This window comes from Babylonia areolata, chromosome 19 (genome assembly GCF_041734735.1).
Source record: "Babylonia areolata isolate BAREFJ2019XMU chromosome 19, ASM4173473v1, whole genome shotgun sequence".
Taxonomy (NCBI): domain Eukaryota; kingdom Metazoa; phylum Mollusca; class Gastropoda; order Neogastropoda; family Buccinidae; genus Babylonia; species Babylonia areolata.
This window is the reverse complement of record NC_134894.1, coordinates 759,843-773,852: the sequence shown is the minus strand read 5'-3', so window position 1 is coordinate 773,852 and position 14,010 is coordinate 759,843. Positions and strand designations below refer to the sequence as shown.

General features: G+C 50.5%; 1 protein-coding gene across 1 annotated transcript in view; it reads left to right on the top strand.

Annotated features, from left to right (window-relative positions):
- LOC143293354 (cilia- and flagella-associated protein 69-like) overlaps positions 1–14,010 on the top strand; it is an 86,440-nt gene that overhangs the window by 60,326 nt on the left and 12,104 nt on the right. Inside the window, exons 18-20 of the mRNA XM_076604159.1 lie at positions 1,985–2,143; positions 3,693–3,779; positions 11,585–11,649. Coding sequence (XP_076460274.1) covers positions 1,985–2,143; positions 3,693–3,779; positions 11,585–11,649 — 311 coding nt within the window. The remainder of the gene's footprint in view (positions 1–1,984; positions 2,144–3,692; positions 3,780–11,584; positions 11,650–14,010) is intronic.

Genomic DNA, 14,010 nt, shown 5'->3' with positions numbered 1-14,010 from the left:
GACTTACTGACAGAGCCTGTTGTGCAGAGGACATAACGATGACTAATGTGCAGAGGACTTACTGACAGAGCCTGTTGTGCAGAGGACATAATGATGACTATTGTGCAGAGGACTTACTGACAGAGCCTGTTGTGCAGAGGACATAACGATGACTAATGTGCAGAGGACTTACTGACAGAGCCTGTTGTGCAGAGGACATAACGATGACTAATGTGCAGAGGACTTACTGACAGAGCCTGTTGTGCAGAGGACATAACGATGACTAATGTGCAGATGACTGACAGAGCCTGTTGTGCAGAGGACATAACGATGACTAATGTGCAGATGACTGACAGAGCCTGTTGTGCAGAGGACATAACGATGACTAATGTGCAGAGGACTTACTGACAGAGCCTGTTGTGCAGAGGACATAACAATGCCTGTTGTGCAGATGACATAACGATGACTAATGTGCAGAGGACATAACAATGACTAATGTGCAGAGGACTGACAGAGCCTGTTGTGCAGAGGACATAACGATGACTATTGTGCAGAGGACATAACAATGACTAATGTGCAGAGGACTGACAAAGCCTGTTGTGCAGAGGAGGACTGACAGAGCCTGTTGTGCAGAGGAGGACTGACAGAGCCTGTTGTGCAGAGGACATAACGATGACTAATGTGCAGATGACTGACAGAGCCTGTTGTGCAGAGGACATAACGATGACTATTGTGCAGATGACTGACAGAGCCTGTTGTGCAGAGGACATAACGATGACTAATGTGCAGAGGACTTACTGACAGAGCCTGTTGTGCAGAGGACATAACGATGACTAATGTGCAGATGACTGACAGAGCCTGTTGTGCAGAGGACATAACGATGACTAATGTGCAGATGACTGACAGAGCCTGTTGTGCAGAGGACATAACGATGACTATTGTGCAGAGGACTTACTGACAGAGCCTGTTGTGCAGAGGACATAACGATGACTAATGTGCAGAGGACTTACTGACAGAGCCTGTTGTGCAGAGGACATAACGATTACTTGTGCAGAGGACTTACTGACAGAGCCTGTTGTGCAGAGGACATAACGATGACTAATGTGCAGAGGACTTACTGACAGAGCCTGTTGTGCAGAGGACATAACGATGACTATTGTGCAGAGGACTTACTGACAGAGCCTGTTGTGCAGAGGACATAACGATGACTAATGTGCAGATGACTGACAGAGCCTGTTGTGCAGAGGACATAACGATGACTAATGTGCAGAGGACTAACTGACAGAGCCTGTTGTGCAGAGGACATAACGATGACTAATGTGCAGAGGACTTACTGACAGAGCCTGTTGTGCAGAGGACATAACGATGACTAATGTGCAGAGGACTTACTGACAGAGCCTGTTGTGCAGAGGACATAACGATGACTTGTGCAGAGGACTTACTGACAGAGCCTGTTGTGCAGAGGACATAACGATGACTAATGTGCAGAGGACTTACTGACAGAGCCTGTTGTGCAGAGGACATAACGATGACTAATGTGCAGAGGACTTACTGACAGAGCCTGTTGTGCAGAGGACATAATGATGACTAATGTGCAGATGACTGACAGAGCCTGTTGTGCAGAGGACATAACGATGACTAATGTGCAGAGGACTAACTGACAGAGCCTGTTGTGCAGAGGACATAACGATGACTAATGTGCAGAGGACTGACAGAGCCTGTTGTGCAGAGGACATAACGATGACTAATGTGCAGAGGACTAACTGACAGAGCCTGTTGTGCAGAGGACATAACGATGACTAATGTGCAGAGGACTTACTGACAGAGCCTGTTGTGCAGAGGACATAACGATGACTAATGTGCAGAGGACTAACTGACAGAGCCTGTTGTGCAGAGTACATAACGATGACTAATGTGCAGATGACATAACGATGACTAATGTGCAGAGGACTTACTGACAGTGCCTGTTGTGCAGAGGACATAATTGACAGTGCGTGTTGTGCAGGTGGAGAACGTACGACCTGTGACCCCTGACGCGGAAGCCATGGAGGCGATTGAGCGAGCCATTGAGGAGCGTGCCCAGATCGTGGCCAGCACTCAGTCTGAACTGCTGGAGGCACAGCGAAACCAAGACATCCTGGATGAACAGGAGTTCTATGCTGAGGTGTGTGTGTGTGTGTGGGGGGGGGGGGGGTTGTTGATTGTGGTAACCAGGACACACACCAGGTTGAAAAGAGTTCAGTGATTGGTTTGTGTGTGTGATGTATGAGGTTGAGGACTGAAGTGTGACCACACAATGTGTGACCTGTGTTCAGATCCGAGAGAAGTGTGTATGATGTGACCACACAATGTGTGACCTGTGTTCAGATCCGAGAGAAGTGTGTATGATGTGACCACACAATGTGTGACCAGCGTTAAGATCCGAGAGAAGTGTGTATGATGTGACCACACAATGTGTGACCTGTGTTAAGATCCGAGAGAAGTGTGTATGATGTGACCACACAATGTGTGACCTATGTTCAGATTGCAGAGAAGTGTGTATGATGTGACCACACAATGTGTGACCAGCGTTAAGATCCGAGAGAAGTGTGTATGATGTGACCACACAGTGTGTGACCTGTGTTCAGATTGCAGAGAAGTGTGTATGATGTGACCACACAATGTGTGACCTGTGTTCAGATCCGAGAGAAGTGTGTGTGATGTGACCACACAATGTGTGACCTGTGTTCAGATCCAGAGGTGTGTATGATGTGACCACACAGTGTGTGACCTGTGTTCAGATTGCAGAGAAGTGTGTGTGATGTGACCACACAATGTGTGACCTGTGTTCAGATCCGAGAGAAGTGTGTGTGATGTGACCACACAATGTGTGACCAGTGTTCAGATTGCAGAAAAGTGTGTATGATGTGACCACACAGTGTGTGACCTGTGTTCAGATTGCAGAGAAGTGTGTATGATGTGACCACACAATGTGTGACCTGTGTTCAGATCCGAGAGAAGTGTGTGTGATGTGACCACACAGTGTGTGACCTGTGTTCAGATTGCAGAGAAGTGTGTATGATGTGACCACACAATGTGTGACCTGTGTTCAGATTGCAGAGAAGTGTGTGTGATGTGACCACACAATGTGTGACCTGTGTTCAGATCCGAGAGAAGTGTGTGTGATGTGACCACACAATGTGTGACCAGTGTTAAGATCCGAGAGAAGTGTGTATGATGTGACCACACAATGTGTGACCTATGTTCAGATTGCAGAGAAGTGTGTATGATGTGACCACACAGTGTGTGACCTGTGTTCAGATCCGAGAGAAGTGTGTGTGATGTGACCACACAATGTGTGACCTGTGTTCAGATCCGAGAGAAGTGTGTATGATGTGACCACACAATGTGTGACCTGTGTTCAGATCCGAGAGAAGTGTGTGTGATGTGACCACACAATGTGTGACCTGTGTTCAGATCCAGAGGTGTGTATGATGTGACCACACAGTGTGTGACCTGTGTTCAGATCCGAGAGAAGTGTGTGTGATGTGACGACACAATGTGTGACCAGTGTTAAGATCCGAGAGAAGTGTGTGTGATGTGACGACACAATGTGTGACCTGTGTTAAGATCCAAGAGAAGTGTGTATGATGTGACCACACAATGTGTGACCTGTGTTCAGATCCGAGAGAAGTGTGTGTGATGTGACCACACAATGTGTGACCTGTGTTCAGATCCGCGAGAACCACCGTCAGAAGGAGAAGGCCCTGGCAGACTTTGCTGACTTTGTGGCTCGTACCTCCAACATCACCATCCTCAAGGTCACCGCTCTCTCCACAGACACCTTTCACTTCTAACACTTCTCTCTTGTCTGGCACTTCTCCTTTGCCATTGCTCCTGTCTCTCCACCCCTCCTGTCTCTCTCTCTCCACCCCTCCTGTCTCTCTCTCTCCACCCCTCCTCTCTCTCTCCACCCCTCCTGTCTCTCTCTCCACCCCTCCTGTCTCTCCACCCCTCCTGTCTCTCTCTCTCCACCCCTCCTGTCTCTCTCTCCACCCCTCCTGTCTCTCCACCCCTCCTGTCTCTCTCTCTCCACCTCTCCTCTCTCTCTCCACCCCTCCTGTCTCTCTCTCTCCACCTCTCCTCTCTCTCTCCACCTCTCCTCTCTCTCCTCTCTCTCTCCACCCCTCCTGTCTCTCTCTCCACCCCCCCTGTCTCTCCACCCCTCCTGTCTCTCTCTCTCTCTCCACCCCTCCTGTCTCTCTCTCCACCCCTCCTGTCTCTCTCTCTCTCTCCACCCCTCCTGTCTCTCTCTCTCTCTCTCCACCCCTCCTCTCTCTCTCCACCCCTCCTCCTGCCTCTCTCTCCACCCCTCCTGTCTCTCTCTCCACCCCTCCTGTCTCTCTCTCTCTCTCCACCCCTCCTCCTGTCTCTCTCTCTCCACCCCTCCTGTCTCTCTCTCCACCCCTCCTGTCTCTCTCTCTCCACCCCTCCTGTCTCTCTCCACCCCTCCTGCCTCTCTCCACCCCTCCTGTCTCTCTCCACCCCTCCTGTCTCTCTCTCTCCACCCCTCCTGCCTCTCTCCACCCCTCCTGTCTCTCTCCACCCCTCCTGTCTCTCTCTCTCTCTCCACCCCTCCTCTCTCTCTCCACCCCTCCTCCAGTCTCTCTCTCCACCCCTCCTCCTGTCTCTCTCTCTCTCTCCACCCCTCCTGTCTCTCTCTCCACCCCTCCTGTCTCTCTCTCTCTCCACCCCTCCTGTCTCTCTCCACCCCTCCTGCCTCTCTCCACCCCTCCTGTCTCTCTCCACCCCTCCTGCCTCTCTCCACCCCTCCTGTCTCTCTCTCTCTCTCCACCCCTCCTCTCTCTCTCCACCCCTCCTCCTGTCTCTCTCTCTCTCCACTCCTCCTGTCTCTCTCTCTCTCTCCACCCCTCCTGTCTCTCTCTCTCCACCCCTCCTCCTGTCTCTCTCTCTCTCCACTCCTCCTCTCTCTCTCTCTCCACCCCTCCTGTCTCTCTCTCCACCCCTCCTGTCTCTCTCCACCACTCCTGTCTCTCTCTCTCTCTCCACCCCTCCTGTCTCTCTCCACCCCTCCTGTCTCTCTCTCTCCACCCCTCCTGTCTCTCTCCACTCCTCCTGTCTCTCTCTCTCTCTCCACCCCTCCTGTCTCTCTCTCCACCCCTCCTGTCTCTCTCCACCCCTCCTCCTGTCTCTCTCTCTCTCTCCACCCCTCCTGTCTCTCTCTCTCCACCCCTCCTGTCTCTCTCTCCACCCCTCCTCCCTGTCTCTCTCTCTCCACCCCTCCTGTCTCTCTCTCTCCACCCCTCCTGTCTCTCTCCACCCCTCCTCTCTCTCTCTCTCTCCACCCCTCCTGTCTCTCTCTCCACCCCTCCTGTCTCTCTCTCCACCCCTCCTCCTGTCTCTCTCTCTCCACCCCTCCTGTCTCTCTCTCTCCACCCCTCCTGTCTCTCTCTCCACCCCTCCTCCTGTCTCTCTCTCTCCACCCCTCCTGTCTCTCTCTCTCTCCACCCCTCCTGTCTCTCTCTCTCCACCCCTCCTGTCTCTCTCTCTCTCCACCCCTCTGTCCTCTCTCTCTCTCCACCCCTCCTGTCTCCTCTCTCCTCCCCTCCTGTCTCTCTCTCCACCCTCCTCTCTCTCTCTCTCTCCACCCCTCCTGTCTCTCTCTCTCCACCCTCCTGTCTCTCTCTTCTCCACCCCTCCTCCTGTTTCTCTCTCCACCCTCCTGTCTCTCTCTCTCTCTCTCCACCCCTCCTGTCTCTCTCTCGTCTCTCTCTCCGCCCCTCATGTCTCTCTCTCTTCCTACCCCTCCTGTCCTCTCTCTCTCTCTCGCCACCCTCTCATGTCTCTCTCTCTCCACCCTCCTGTCTCTCTCTCTCTCCCACCCCTCCTGCTCTCTCTCCACCCCTCATTCTCTCTCTCTCCACCCCTCCTGTCTCTCTCTCTCTCTCCCACCCTCATGTCTCTCTCTCTCACACCTCCTCCTGTCTCTCTCTCCTCCACCCCTCCTGTCTCTCTCTCTCTCCACCCCTCCTGTCTCTCTCTCCACCCCTCCTGTCTCTCTCTCTCCACCCCTCCTGTCTCTCTCTCTCCACCCCTCCTCTGTCTCTCTCTCCACCCCTCCTGTCTCTCTCTCTCTCTCCACCCCTCCTGTCTCTCTCTCTCCACCCCTCCTGTCTCTCTCTCTCTCTCCACCCCTCCTTCTCTCTCTCCACCCCTCCTGTCCTTCTCTCTCTCTCCACCCCTCCTGTCTCTCTCTCTCTCCACCCCCTCCTGTCTCTTCTCTCTCCACCCCTCCTCTCTCTCTCTCTCTCCACCCCTCCTGTCTCTCTCTCTCCACCCCTCCTGTCTCTCTCTCTCTCTCCACCCCTCCTCTCTCTCTCTCTCCACCCCTCCTGTCTCTCTCTCTCTCTCCACCCCTCCTCTCTCTCTCTCCACCCCTCCTGTCTCTCTCTCTCTCTCCACCCCTCCTCTCTCTCTCCCACCTCCTCCTGTCTCTCTCTCTCTCCACCTCCTCATGTCTCTCTCTCTCCACCCCTCCTGTCTCTCTCTCTCCACCCTCCTGTCTCTCTCTCTCTCTCCACCCCTCCTGTCTCTCTCTCTCCACCCCTCCTGTCTCTCTCTCTTCACCCCTCCTGTCTCTCTCTCACCACTCTGTCTCTCTTCTCTCTCTCTCCACCCCTCCTGTCTCTCTCTCTCCACCCCTCCTGTCTCTCTCTCTCCACCCCTCCTGTCTCTCTCCACCTCCTCCTGTCTCTCTCTCTCTCCACCCCTCCTGTCTCTCTCTCTCCACCCCTCCTGTCTCTCTCTCTCCACCCCTCCTGTCTCTCCTCTCTCTCCACCCCTCCTGTCTCTCTCTCCACCCCTCCTGTCTCTCTCTCTCCACCCCTCCTGTCTCTCTCTCCACCCCTCCTCCTGCTCTCTCTCTCTCCACCCCTCCTGTCTCTCTCTCTCTCCACCCCTCCTGTCTCTCTCTCCACCCCTCCTCCTTCTCTCTCTCTCCACCCCTCCTGTCTCTCTCTCTCTCTCTCCACCCCTCCTGTCTCTCTCTCTCTCCTCTCTCTCTCCGCCCCTCATGTCTCTCTCTCTCCCCTCCTCCTGTCTCTCTCTCTCCACCCCCTCCCTGCTCTCTCTCTCTCCACCCCTCATGTCTCTCTCTCTCTCCACCCCTCCTGTCTCTCTCTCTCCACCCCTCCTGTCTCTCTCTCCACCCCTCATGTCTCTCTCTCTCTCCACCCCTCCTGTCTCTCTCTCTCTCTCTCCACCCCTCATGTCTCTCTCTCTCCACTCCTCCTGTCTCTCTCTCTCCACCCCTCCTGTCTCTCTCTCTCTCCACCCCTCCTGTCTCTCTCTCTCCACCCCTCATGTCTCTCTCTCCTCCACTCCTCCTGTCTCTCTCTCTCCACCCCTCCTGTCTCTCTCTCTCTCCACCCCTCCTGTCTCTCTCTCTCCACCCCTCCTGTCTCTCTCTCTCCACCCCTCCTGTCTCTCTCTCTCCACCCCTCCTGTCTCTCTCTCCACCCCTCCTGTCTCTCTCTCTCTCCTCTCTCCACCCCTCCTGTCTCTCTCTCTCCACCCCTCCTGTCTCTCTCTCTCCACCCCTCCTGTCTCTCTCTCTCCACCCCTCCTGTCTCTCTCTCTCCACCCCTCCTGTCTCTCTCTCTCCACCCCTCCTGTCTCTCTCTCTCCACCCCTCCTGTCTCTCTCTCTCCACCCCCTCCTGTCTCTCTCTCTCCACCCCTCCTGTCTCTCTCTCTCCACCCCTCCTGTCTCTCTCTCTCCACCCCTCCTGTCTCTCTCTCTCCACCCCTCCTGTCTCTCTCTCTCCACCCCTCCTGTCTCTCTCTCTCCACCCCTCCTGTCTCTCTCTCTCCACCCCTCCTGTCTCTCTCTCTCCACCCCTCCTGTCTCTCTCTCTCCACCCCTCCTGTCTCTCTCTCTCCACCCCTCCTGTCTCTCTCTCTCCACCCCTCCTGTCTCTCTCTCTCCACCCCTCCTGTCTCTCTCTCTCCACCCCTCCTGTCTCTCTCTCTCCACCCCTCTCTGTCTCTCTCTCTCCACCCCTCCTGTCTCTCTCTCTCCACCCCTCCTGTCTCTCTCCCTCCACCCCTCCTGGCTCTCTCTCTCCACCCCTCCTGTCTCTCTCTCTCCACCCTCCTGTCTCTCTCTCTCCACCCCTCCTGTCTCTCTCTCTCCACCCCTCATGGTCGCTCTCTCTCCACCCTCTCCTGTCTCTCTCTCTCCACCCCTCCTGTCTCTCTCTCTCCACCCCTCCTGTCTCCTCTCTCTTTCCACTCCTCCTCTCTCTCTCGCTCTCTCTCTCTCTCCTCCTCTCTCTCTCTCTCTTCTCTCCAACCCCTCCTGTCTCTCTCTCTCCACCCCTCCTGTCTCTCTCTCTCCACCCCTCCTGTCTCTCTCTCTTCCACCCCTCCTCTCTCTCTCTCCTCTCCTCCCCTCTTCTCTGGCTCTCTCTCTTCCACCCTCTTCCTGTCTCTCTCTCCTCACCCCTCCTGTCTCTCGCTCGTCCACCCCTCTTCCTGTCTCTCTCTCTCCACTCCTCTCCTGTCTCTCTCTCTCCACCCTCCTGTCTCTCTCTCTCCACCCCTCTTCCTGTCTCTCTCTCTCTCTCCACCCCTCTTCCTGTCTCTCTCTCTCCACCCCTCCTCCTGTCTCTCTCTCTCCACCCCTCCTGTCTCTCTCCACCCCTCCTGTCTCTCTCTCCACCCCTCTCCTCTCTCTCTCTCTCCACCCCTCTTCCTGTCTCTCTCTCTCACCCCTCCTGTCTCTCTCCACCCCTCCTGTCTCTCTCTCTCCACCCTCTTCCTGTCTCTCTCTCTCTCTCCACCCCTCTTCCTGTCTCTCTCTCTCCACCCCTCCTCCTGTCTCTCTCTCTCCACCCCTCCTGTCTCTCTCCACCCCTCCTGTCTCTCTCCACCCCTCCTGTCTCTCTCCACCCCTTCCTGTCTCTCTCTCTCCACCCCTCCTCCTGTCTCTCTCTCCACCCCTCCTGTCTCTCTCCACCCCTCCTGTCTCTCTCCACCCCTCCTCCTCTCTCTCTCTCTCTCTCCACCCCTCTTCCTGTCTCTCTCTCTCCACCCTCCTGTCTCTCTCACCCCTCCTGTCTCTCTCTCCCCACCCCTCCTCCTCTCTCTCTCTCTCCACCCCTCTTCCTGTCTCTCTCTCTCTCCACCCCTCCTGTCTCTCTCTCCACCCCTCCTCCTGTCTCTCTCTCCACCCTCCCTCCTGTCTCTCCTCCTGTCTCTCTCTCCACCCCCCCTCCTCTCTCTCTCCACCCCTCCTCCTGTCTCTCTCTCTCCACCCCCCCTCCTCTCTCTCTCCACCCCTCCTCCTGTCTCTCTCTCTCCACCCCCCCTCCTCTCTCTCTCCACCCCTCTTCCTGTCTCTCTCTCTCCACCCCCCCTCCTCTCTCTCTCCACCCCTCCTGCCATCTGTTCCTCACTGTGCTCCTACATCTGTATTCTTCACTGTGCTGATGTCATCTGTATTCTTCACTCCTATATCTGTATTCTTCACTGTGCTGATGTCATCTGTATTCTTCACTCCTACATCTGTCATCTGTATTCTTCACTGTGCTGATGTCATCTGTATTCTTCACTCCTACATCAGTATTCTTCACTGTGCTGATGTCATCTGTATTCTTCACTGCGCTGATGTCATCTGTATTCTTCACTCCTATATCTGTATTCTTCACTCCTACATCTGTATTCTTCACTCTGCTCCTATATCTGTATTCTTCACTGTGCTCCTACATCTGTATTCTTCACTGTGCACTGTGCACCTACATCTATATTCTTCACTCCTGCATCTGTATTCTTCACTGTGCTCCTACATCTGTATTCTTCACTCCTACATCTGTATTCTTCACTGTGCACTGTGCACCTACATCTATATTCTTCACCCCTACATCTGTATTCTTCACTGTGCTCCTACATCTGTATTCTTCACTGTGCTCCAACATCTGTATTCTTCACTCCTACATCTGTATTCTTCACTGTGCTCCAACATCTGTATTCTTCACTCCTACATCTGTATTCTTCACTGTGCTCCTATATCTGTATTCTTCACTGTGCACTGTGCACCTACATCTATATTCTTCACCCCTACATCTGTATTCTTCACTGTGCTCCAACATCTGTATTCTTCACTCCTACATCTGTATTCTTCACTCCTACATCTGTATTCTTCACTCCTACATCTGTATTCTTCACTCCTACATCTGTATTCTTCACTGTGCTCCTATATCTGTATTCTTCACTGTGCTCCAACATCTGTATTCTTCACTCCTGCATCTGTATTCTTCACTCCTACATCTGTATTCTTCACCCCTACATCTGTATTCTTCACTGTGCTCCTATATCTGTATTCTTCACTGTGCTCCTATATCTGTATTCTTCACTGTGCTCCTACATCTGTATTCTTCACTGTGCTTCTACATCTGTATTCTTCACTCCTACATCTGTATTCTTCACTCCTACATCTGTATTCTTCACTGTGCTTCTACATCTGTATTCTTCACTCCTACATCTGTATTCTTCACTGTGCTGATGTCATCTGTATTCTTCACTCCTACATCAGTATTCTTCACTGTGCTGATGTCATCTGTATTCTTCACTGTGCTGATGTCATCTGTATTCTTCACTGTGCTGATGTCATCTGTATTCTTCACTCCTACATCTGTATTCTTCACTCCTACATCTGTATTCTTCACTGTGCTCCTACATCTGTATTCTTCACTGTGCTCCTGCATCTGTATTCTTCACTGTGCTCCTACATCTGTATTCTTCACTCCTGCATCTGTATTCTTCACTGTGCTCCTACAACTGTATTCTTCACTGTGCTGATGTCATCTGTATTCTTCACTGTGCTCCTATATCTGTATTCTTCACTCCTACATCTGTATTCTTCACTGTGCTCCTACATCTGTATTCTTCACTGTGCTGATGTCATCTGTATTCTTCACTGTGCTCCTACATCTGTATTCTTCACTATGCTCCTACATCTGTATTCTTCACTGTGCTCCTATATCTGTATTCTTCACTCCTACATCTGTAATCTTCACTATGCTCCTACATCTGTATTCTTCACTCCTACATCTGTATTCTTCACTGTGCTCCTACATCTGTATTCTTCACTATGCTCCTACATCTGTATTCTTCACTCCTACATCTGTATTCTTCACTCCTACATCTGTATTCTTCACTGTGCTCCTATATCTGTATTCTTCACTCCTACATCTGTATTCTTCACTCCTACATCTGTATTCTTCACTGTGCTCCTACATCTGTATTCTTCACTCCTACATCTGTATTCTTCACTATGCTGATGTCATCTGTTCTCATTCTTCTGTTCTTCTCCACCCTACCTGGTGGGCACTTCATGTCTGTTCACTTTGTGTGTGTGTGTGTGTGTGTGTGTGTGTGCGTGCGAGTGAGTGTATGTGTGTGTGAGTGAGTGTGAGTGTGTGTGTTTGAGTGAGTGTGTGTGCGTGTGTGTGTGAGTGAGTATGTATGAGTGTGTATGTATGTATGTGTGTGTTTGTGGTGTTGCGTGTGATGAATGAAATCACTGTTGCCATGGTGATGTGCAGGCGGCCAAAGAGCGACAAGAACTGTCAGTGGAGGCGTCCCGTGTACAGCCCAAGTACAGAGACACGTCAGTGATGTGCCCACCTGACTGACTTGACATTTCATCATTCTTAGTTCTAACAGTCATTTGATCTGCATTGCATGGAGGTTACATTGATCCTTACCAGTTCTAACAGTCATTTGATCTGCATTGCATGGAGGTTACATTGATCCATACCAGTTCTAACAGTCATTTGATCTGCATTGCATGGAGGTTACATTGATCCTAACCAGTTCTAACAGTCATTTGATCTGCATTGCATGGAGGTTACATTGATCCTAACCAGTTCTAACAGTCATTTGATCTGCATTGCATGGAGGTTACATTGATCCTAACCAGTTCTAACAGTCATTTGATCTGCATTGCATGGAGGTTACATTGATCCATACCAGTTCTAACAGTCATTTGATCTGCATTGCATGGAGGTTACATTGATCCTAACCAGTTCTAACAGTCATTTGATCTGCATTGCATGAAGGTTACATTGATCCTAACCAGTTCTAACAGTCATTTGATCTGCATTGCATGAAAGTTACATTGATCCTAACCAGTTCTAACAGTCATTTGATCTGCATTGCATGGAGGTTACATTGATCCTAACCAGTTCTAACAGTCATTTGATCTGCATTGCATGGAGGTTACATTGATCCTAACCAGTTCTAACAGTCATTTGATCTGCATTGCATGGAGGTAACATTGATCCATACACTTGGCATGAACAGCTTAGTTAACCATGTATTGAGATAGAGTGATCTATACACTTGGCATGAACAGCTTAGTTCAGCCATGTATTGAGATAGAGTGATCTATACACTTGGCATGAACAGCTTAGTTAACCATGTATTGAGATAGAGTGATCTATACACTTGGCATGAACAGCTTAGTTAACCATGTATTGAGATAGAGTGATCTATACACTTGCCATGAACAGCTTAGTTAACCATGTATTGAGATAGAGTGATCTATACACTTGCCATGAACAGCTTAGTTAACCATGTATTGAGATAGAGTGATCTATACACTTGCCATGAACAGCTTAGTTCAACCATGTATTGAGATAGAGATCTGAAAATAGTTCAGGAATGAGGAAGGTGAGCTGTTAATTCATCAGCTGTTAATTCATGGTGAGGAAGGTGAACTGTTAATTCATCAGCTGTTAATTCATGGTGAGGAAGGTGAGCTGTTAATTCATCAGCTGTTAATTCATGGTGAGGAAGGTGAACTGTTAATTCATGATGAGGAAGGTGAGGAAGGTGAACTGTTAATTCATGGTTAGGAAGGTGAGCTGTTAATTCATGGTGAGGAAGGTGAACTGTTAATTCATGATGAGGAAGGTGAGGAAGGTGAACTGTTAATTCATGGTTAGGAAGGTGACTGTTAATTCATGGTGAGGAAGGTGAACTGTTAATTCATGGTGAGGAAGGTGAGGAAGGTGAACTGTTAATTCATGATGAGGAAGGTGAGCTGTTAATTCATGGTGAGGAAGGTGAACTGTTAATTCATGGTGAGGAAGGTGAACTGTTAATTCATGGTGAGGAAGGTGAACTGTTAATTCATGGTGAGGAAGGTGAGCTGTTAATTCATGGTGAGGAAGGTGAACTGTTAATTCATGGTGAGCTGTTAATTCATGGTTAGGAAGGTGAACTGTTAATTCATGGTGAGGAAGGTGAGCTGTTAATTCATGGTGAGGAAGGTGAACTGTTAATTCATGGTGAGGAAGGTGAACTGTTAATTCATGGTGAGGAAGGTTAGGAAGGTGAACTGTTAATTCATGGTGAGGAAGGTGAACTGTTAATTCATGGTGAGGAAGGTGAGCTGTTAATTCATGGTGAGGAAGGTGAACTGTTAATTCATGGTGAGGAAGGTGAACTGTTAATTCATGGTGAGCTGTTAATTCATGGTGAGGAAGGTGAGCTGTTAATTCATGGTGAGGAAGGTGAACTGTTAATTCATGGTGAGGAAGGTGAGCTGTTAATTCATGGTGAGGAAGGTGAACTGTTAATTCATGGTTAGGAAGGTGAGCTGTTAATTCATGGTGAGGAAGGTGAGCTGTTAATTCATGGTGAGGAAGGTGAACTGTTAATTCATGGTGAGGAAGGTTAGGAAGGTGAACTGTTAATTCATGGTGAGGAAGGTGAGCTGTTAATTCATGGTGAGGAAGGTGAGGAAGGTGAACTGTTAATTCATGGTGAGGAGGGTTAGGAAGGTGAACTGTTAATTCCTGGTGAGGAAGGTGAACTGTTAATTCATGGTGAGGAAGGTTAGGAAGGTGAACTGTTAATTCATGGTGAGGAGGGTTAGGAAGGTGAACTGTTAATTCATGGTGAGGAAGGTGAACTGTTAATTCATGGTGAGGAAGGTTAGGAAGGTGAGCTGTTAATTCATGGT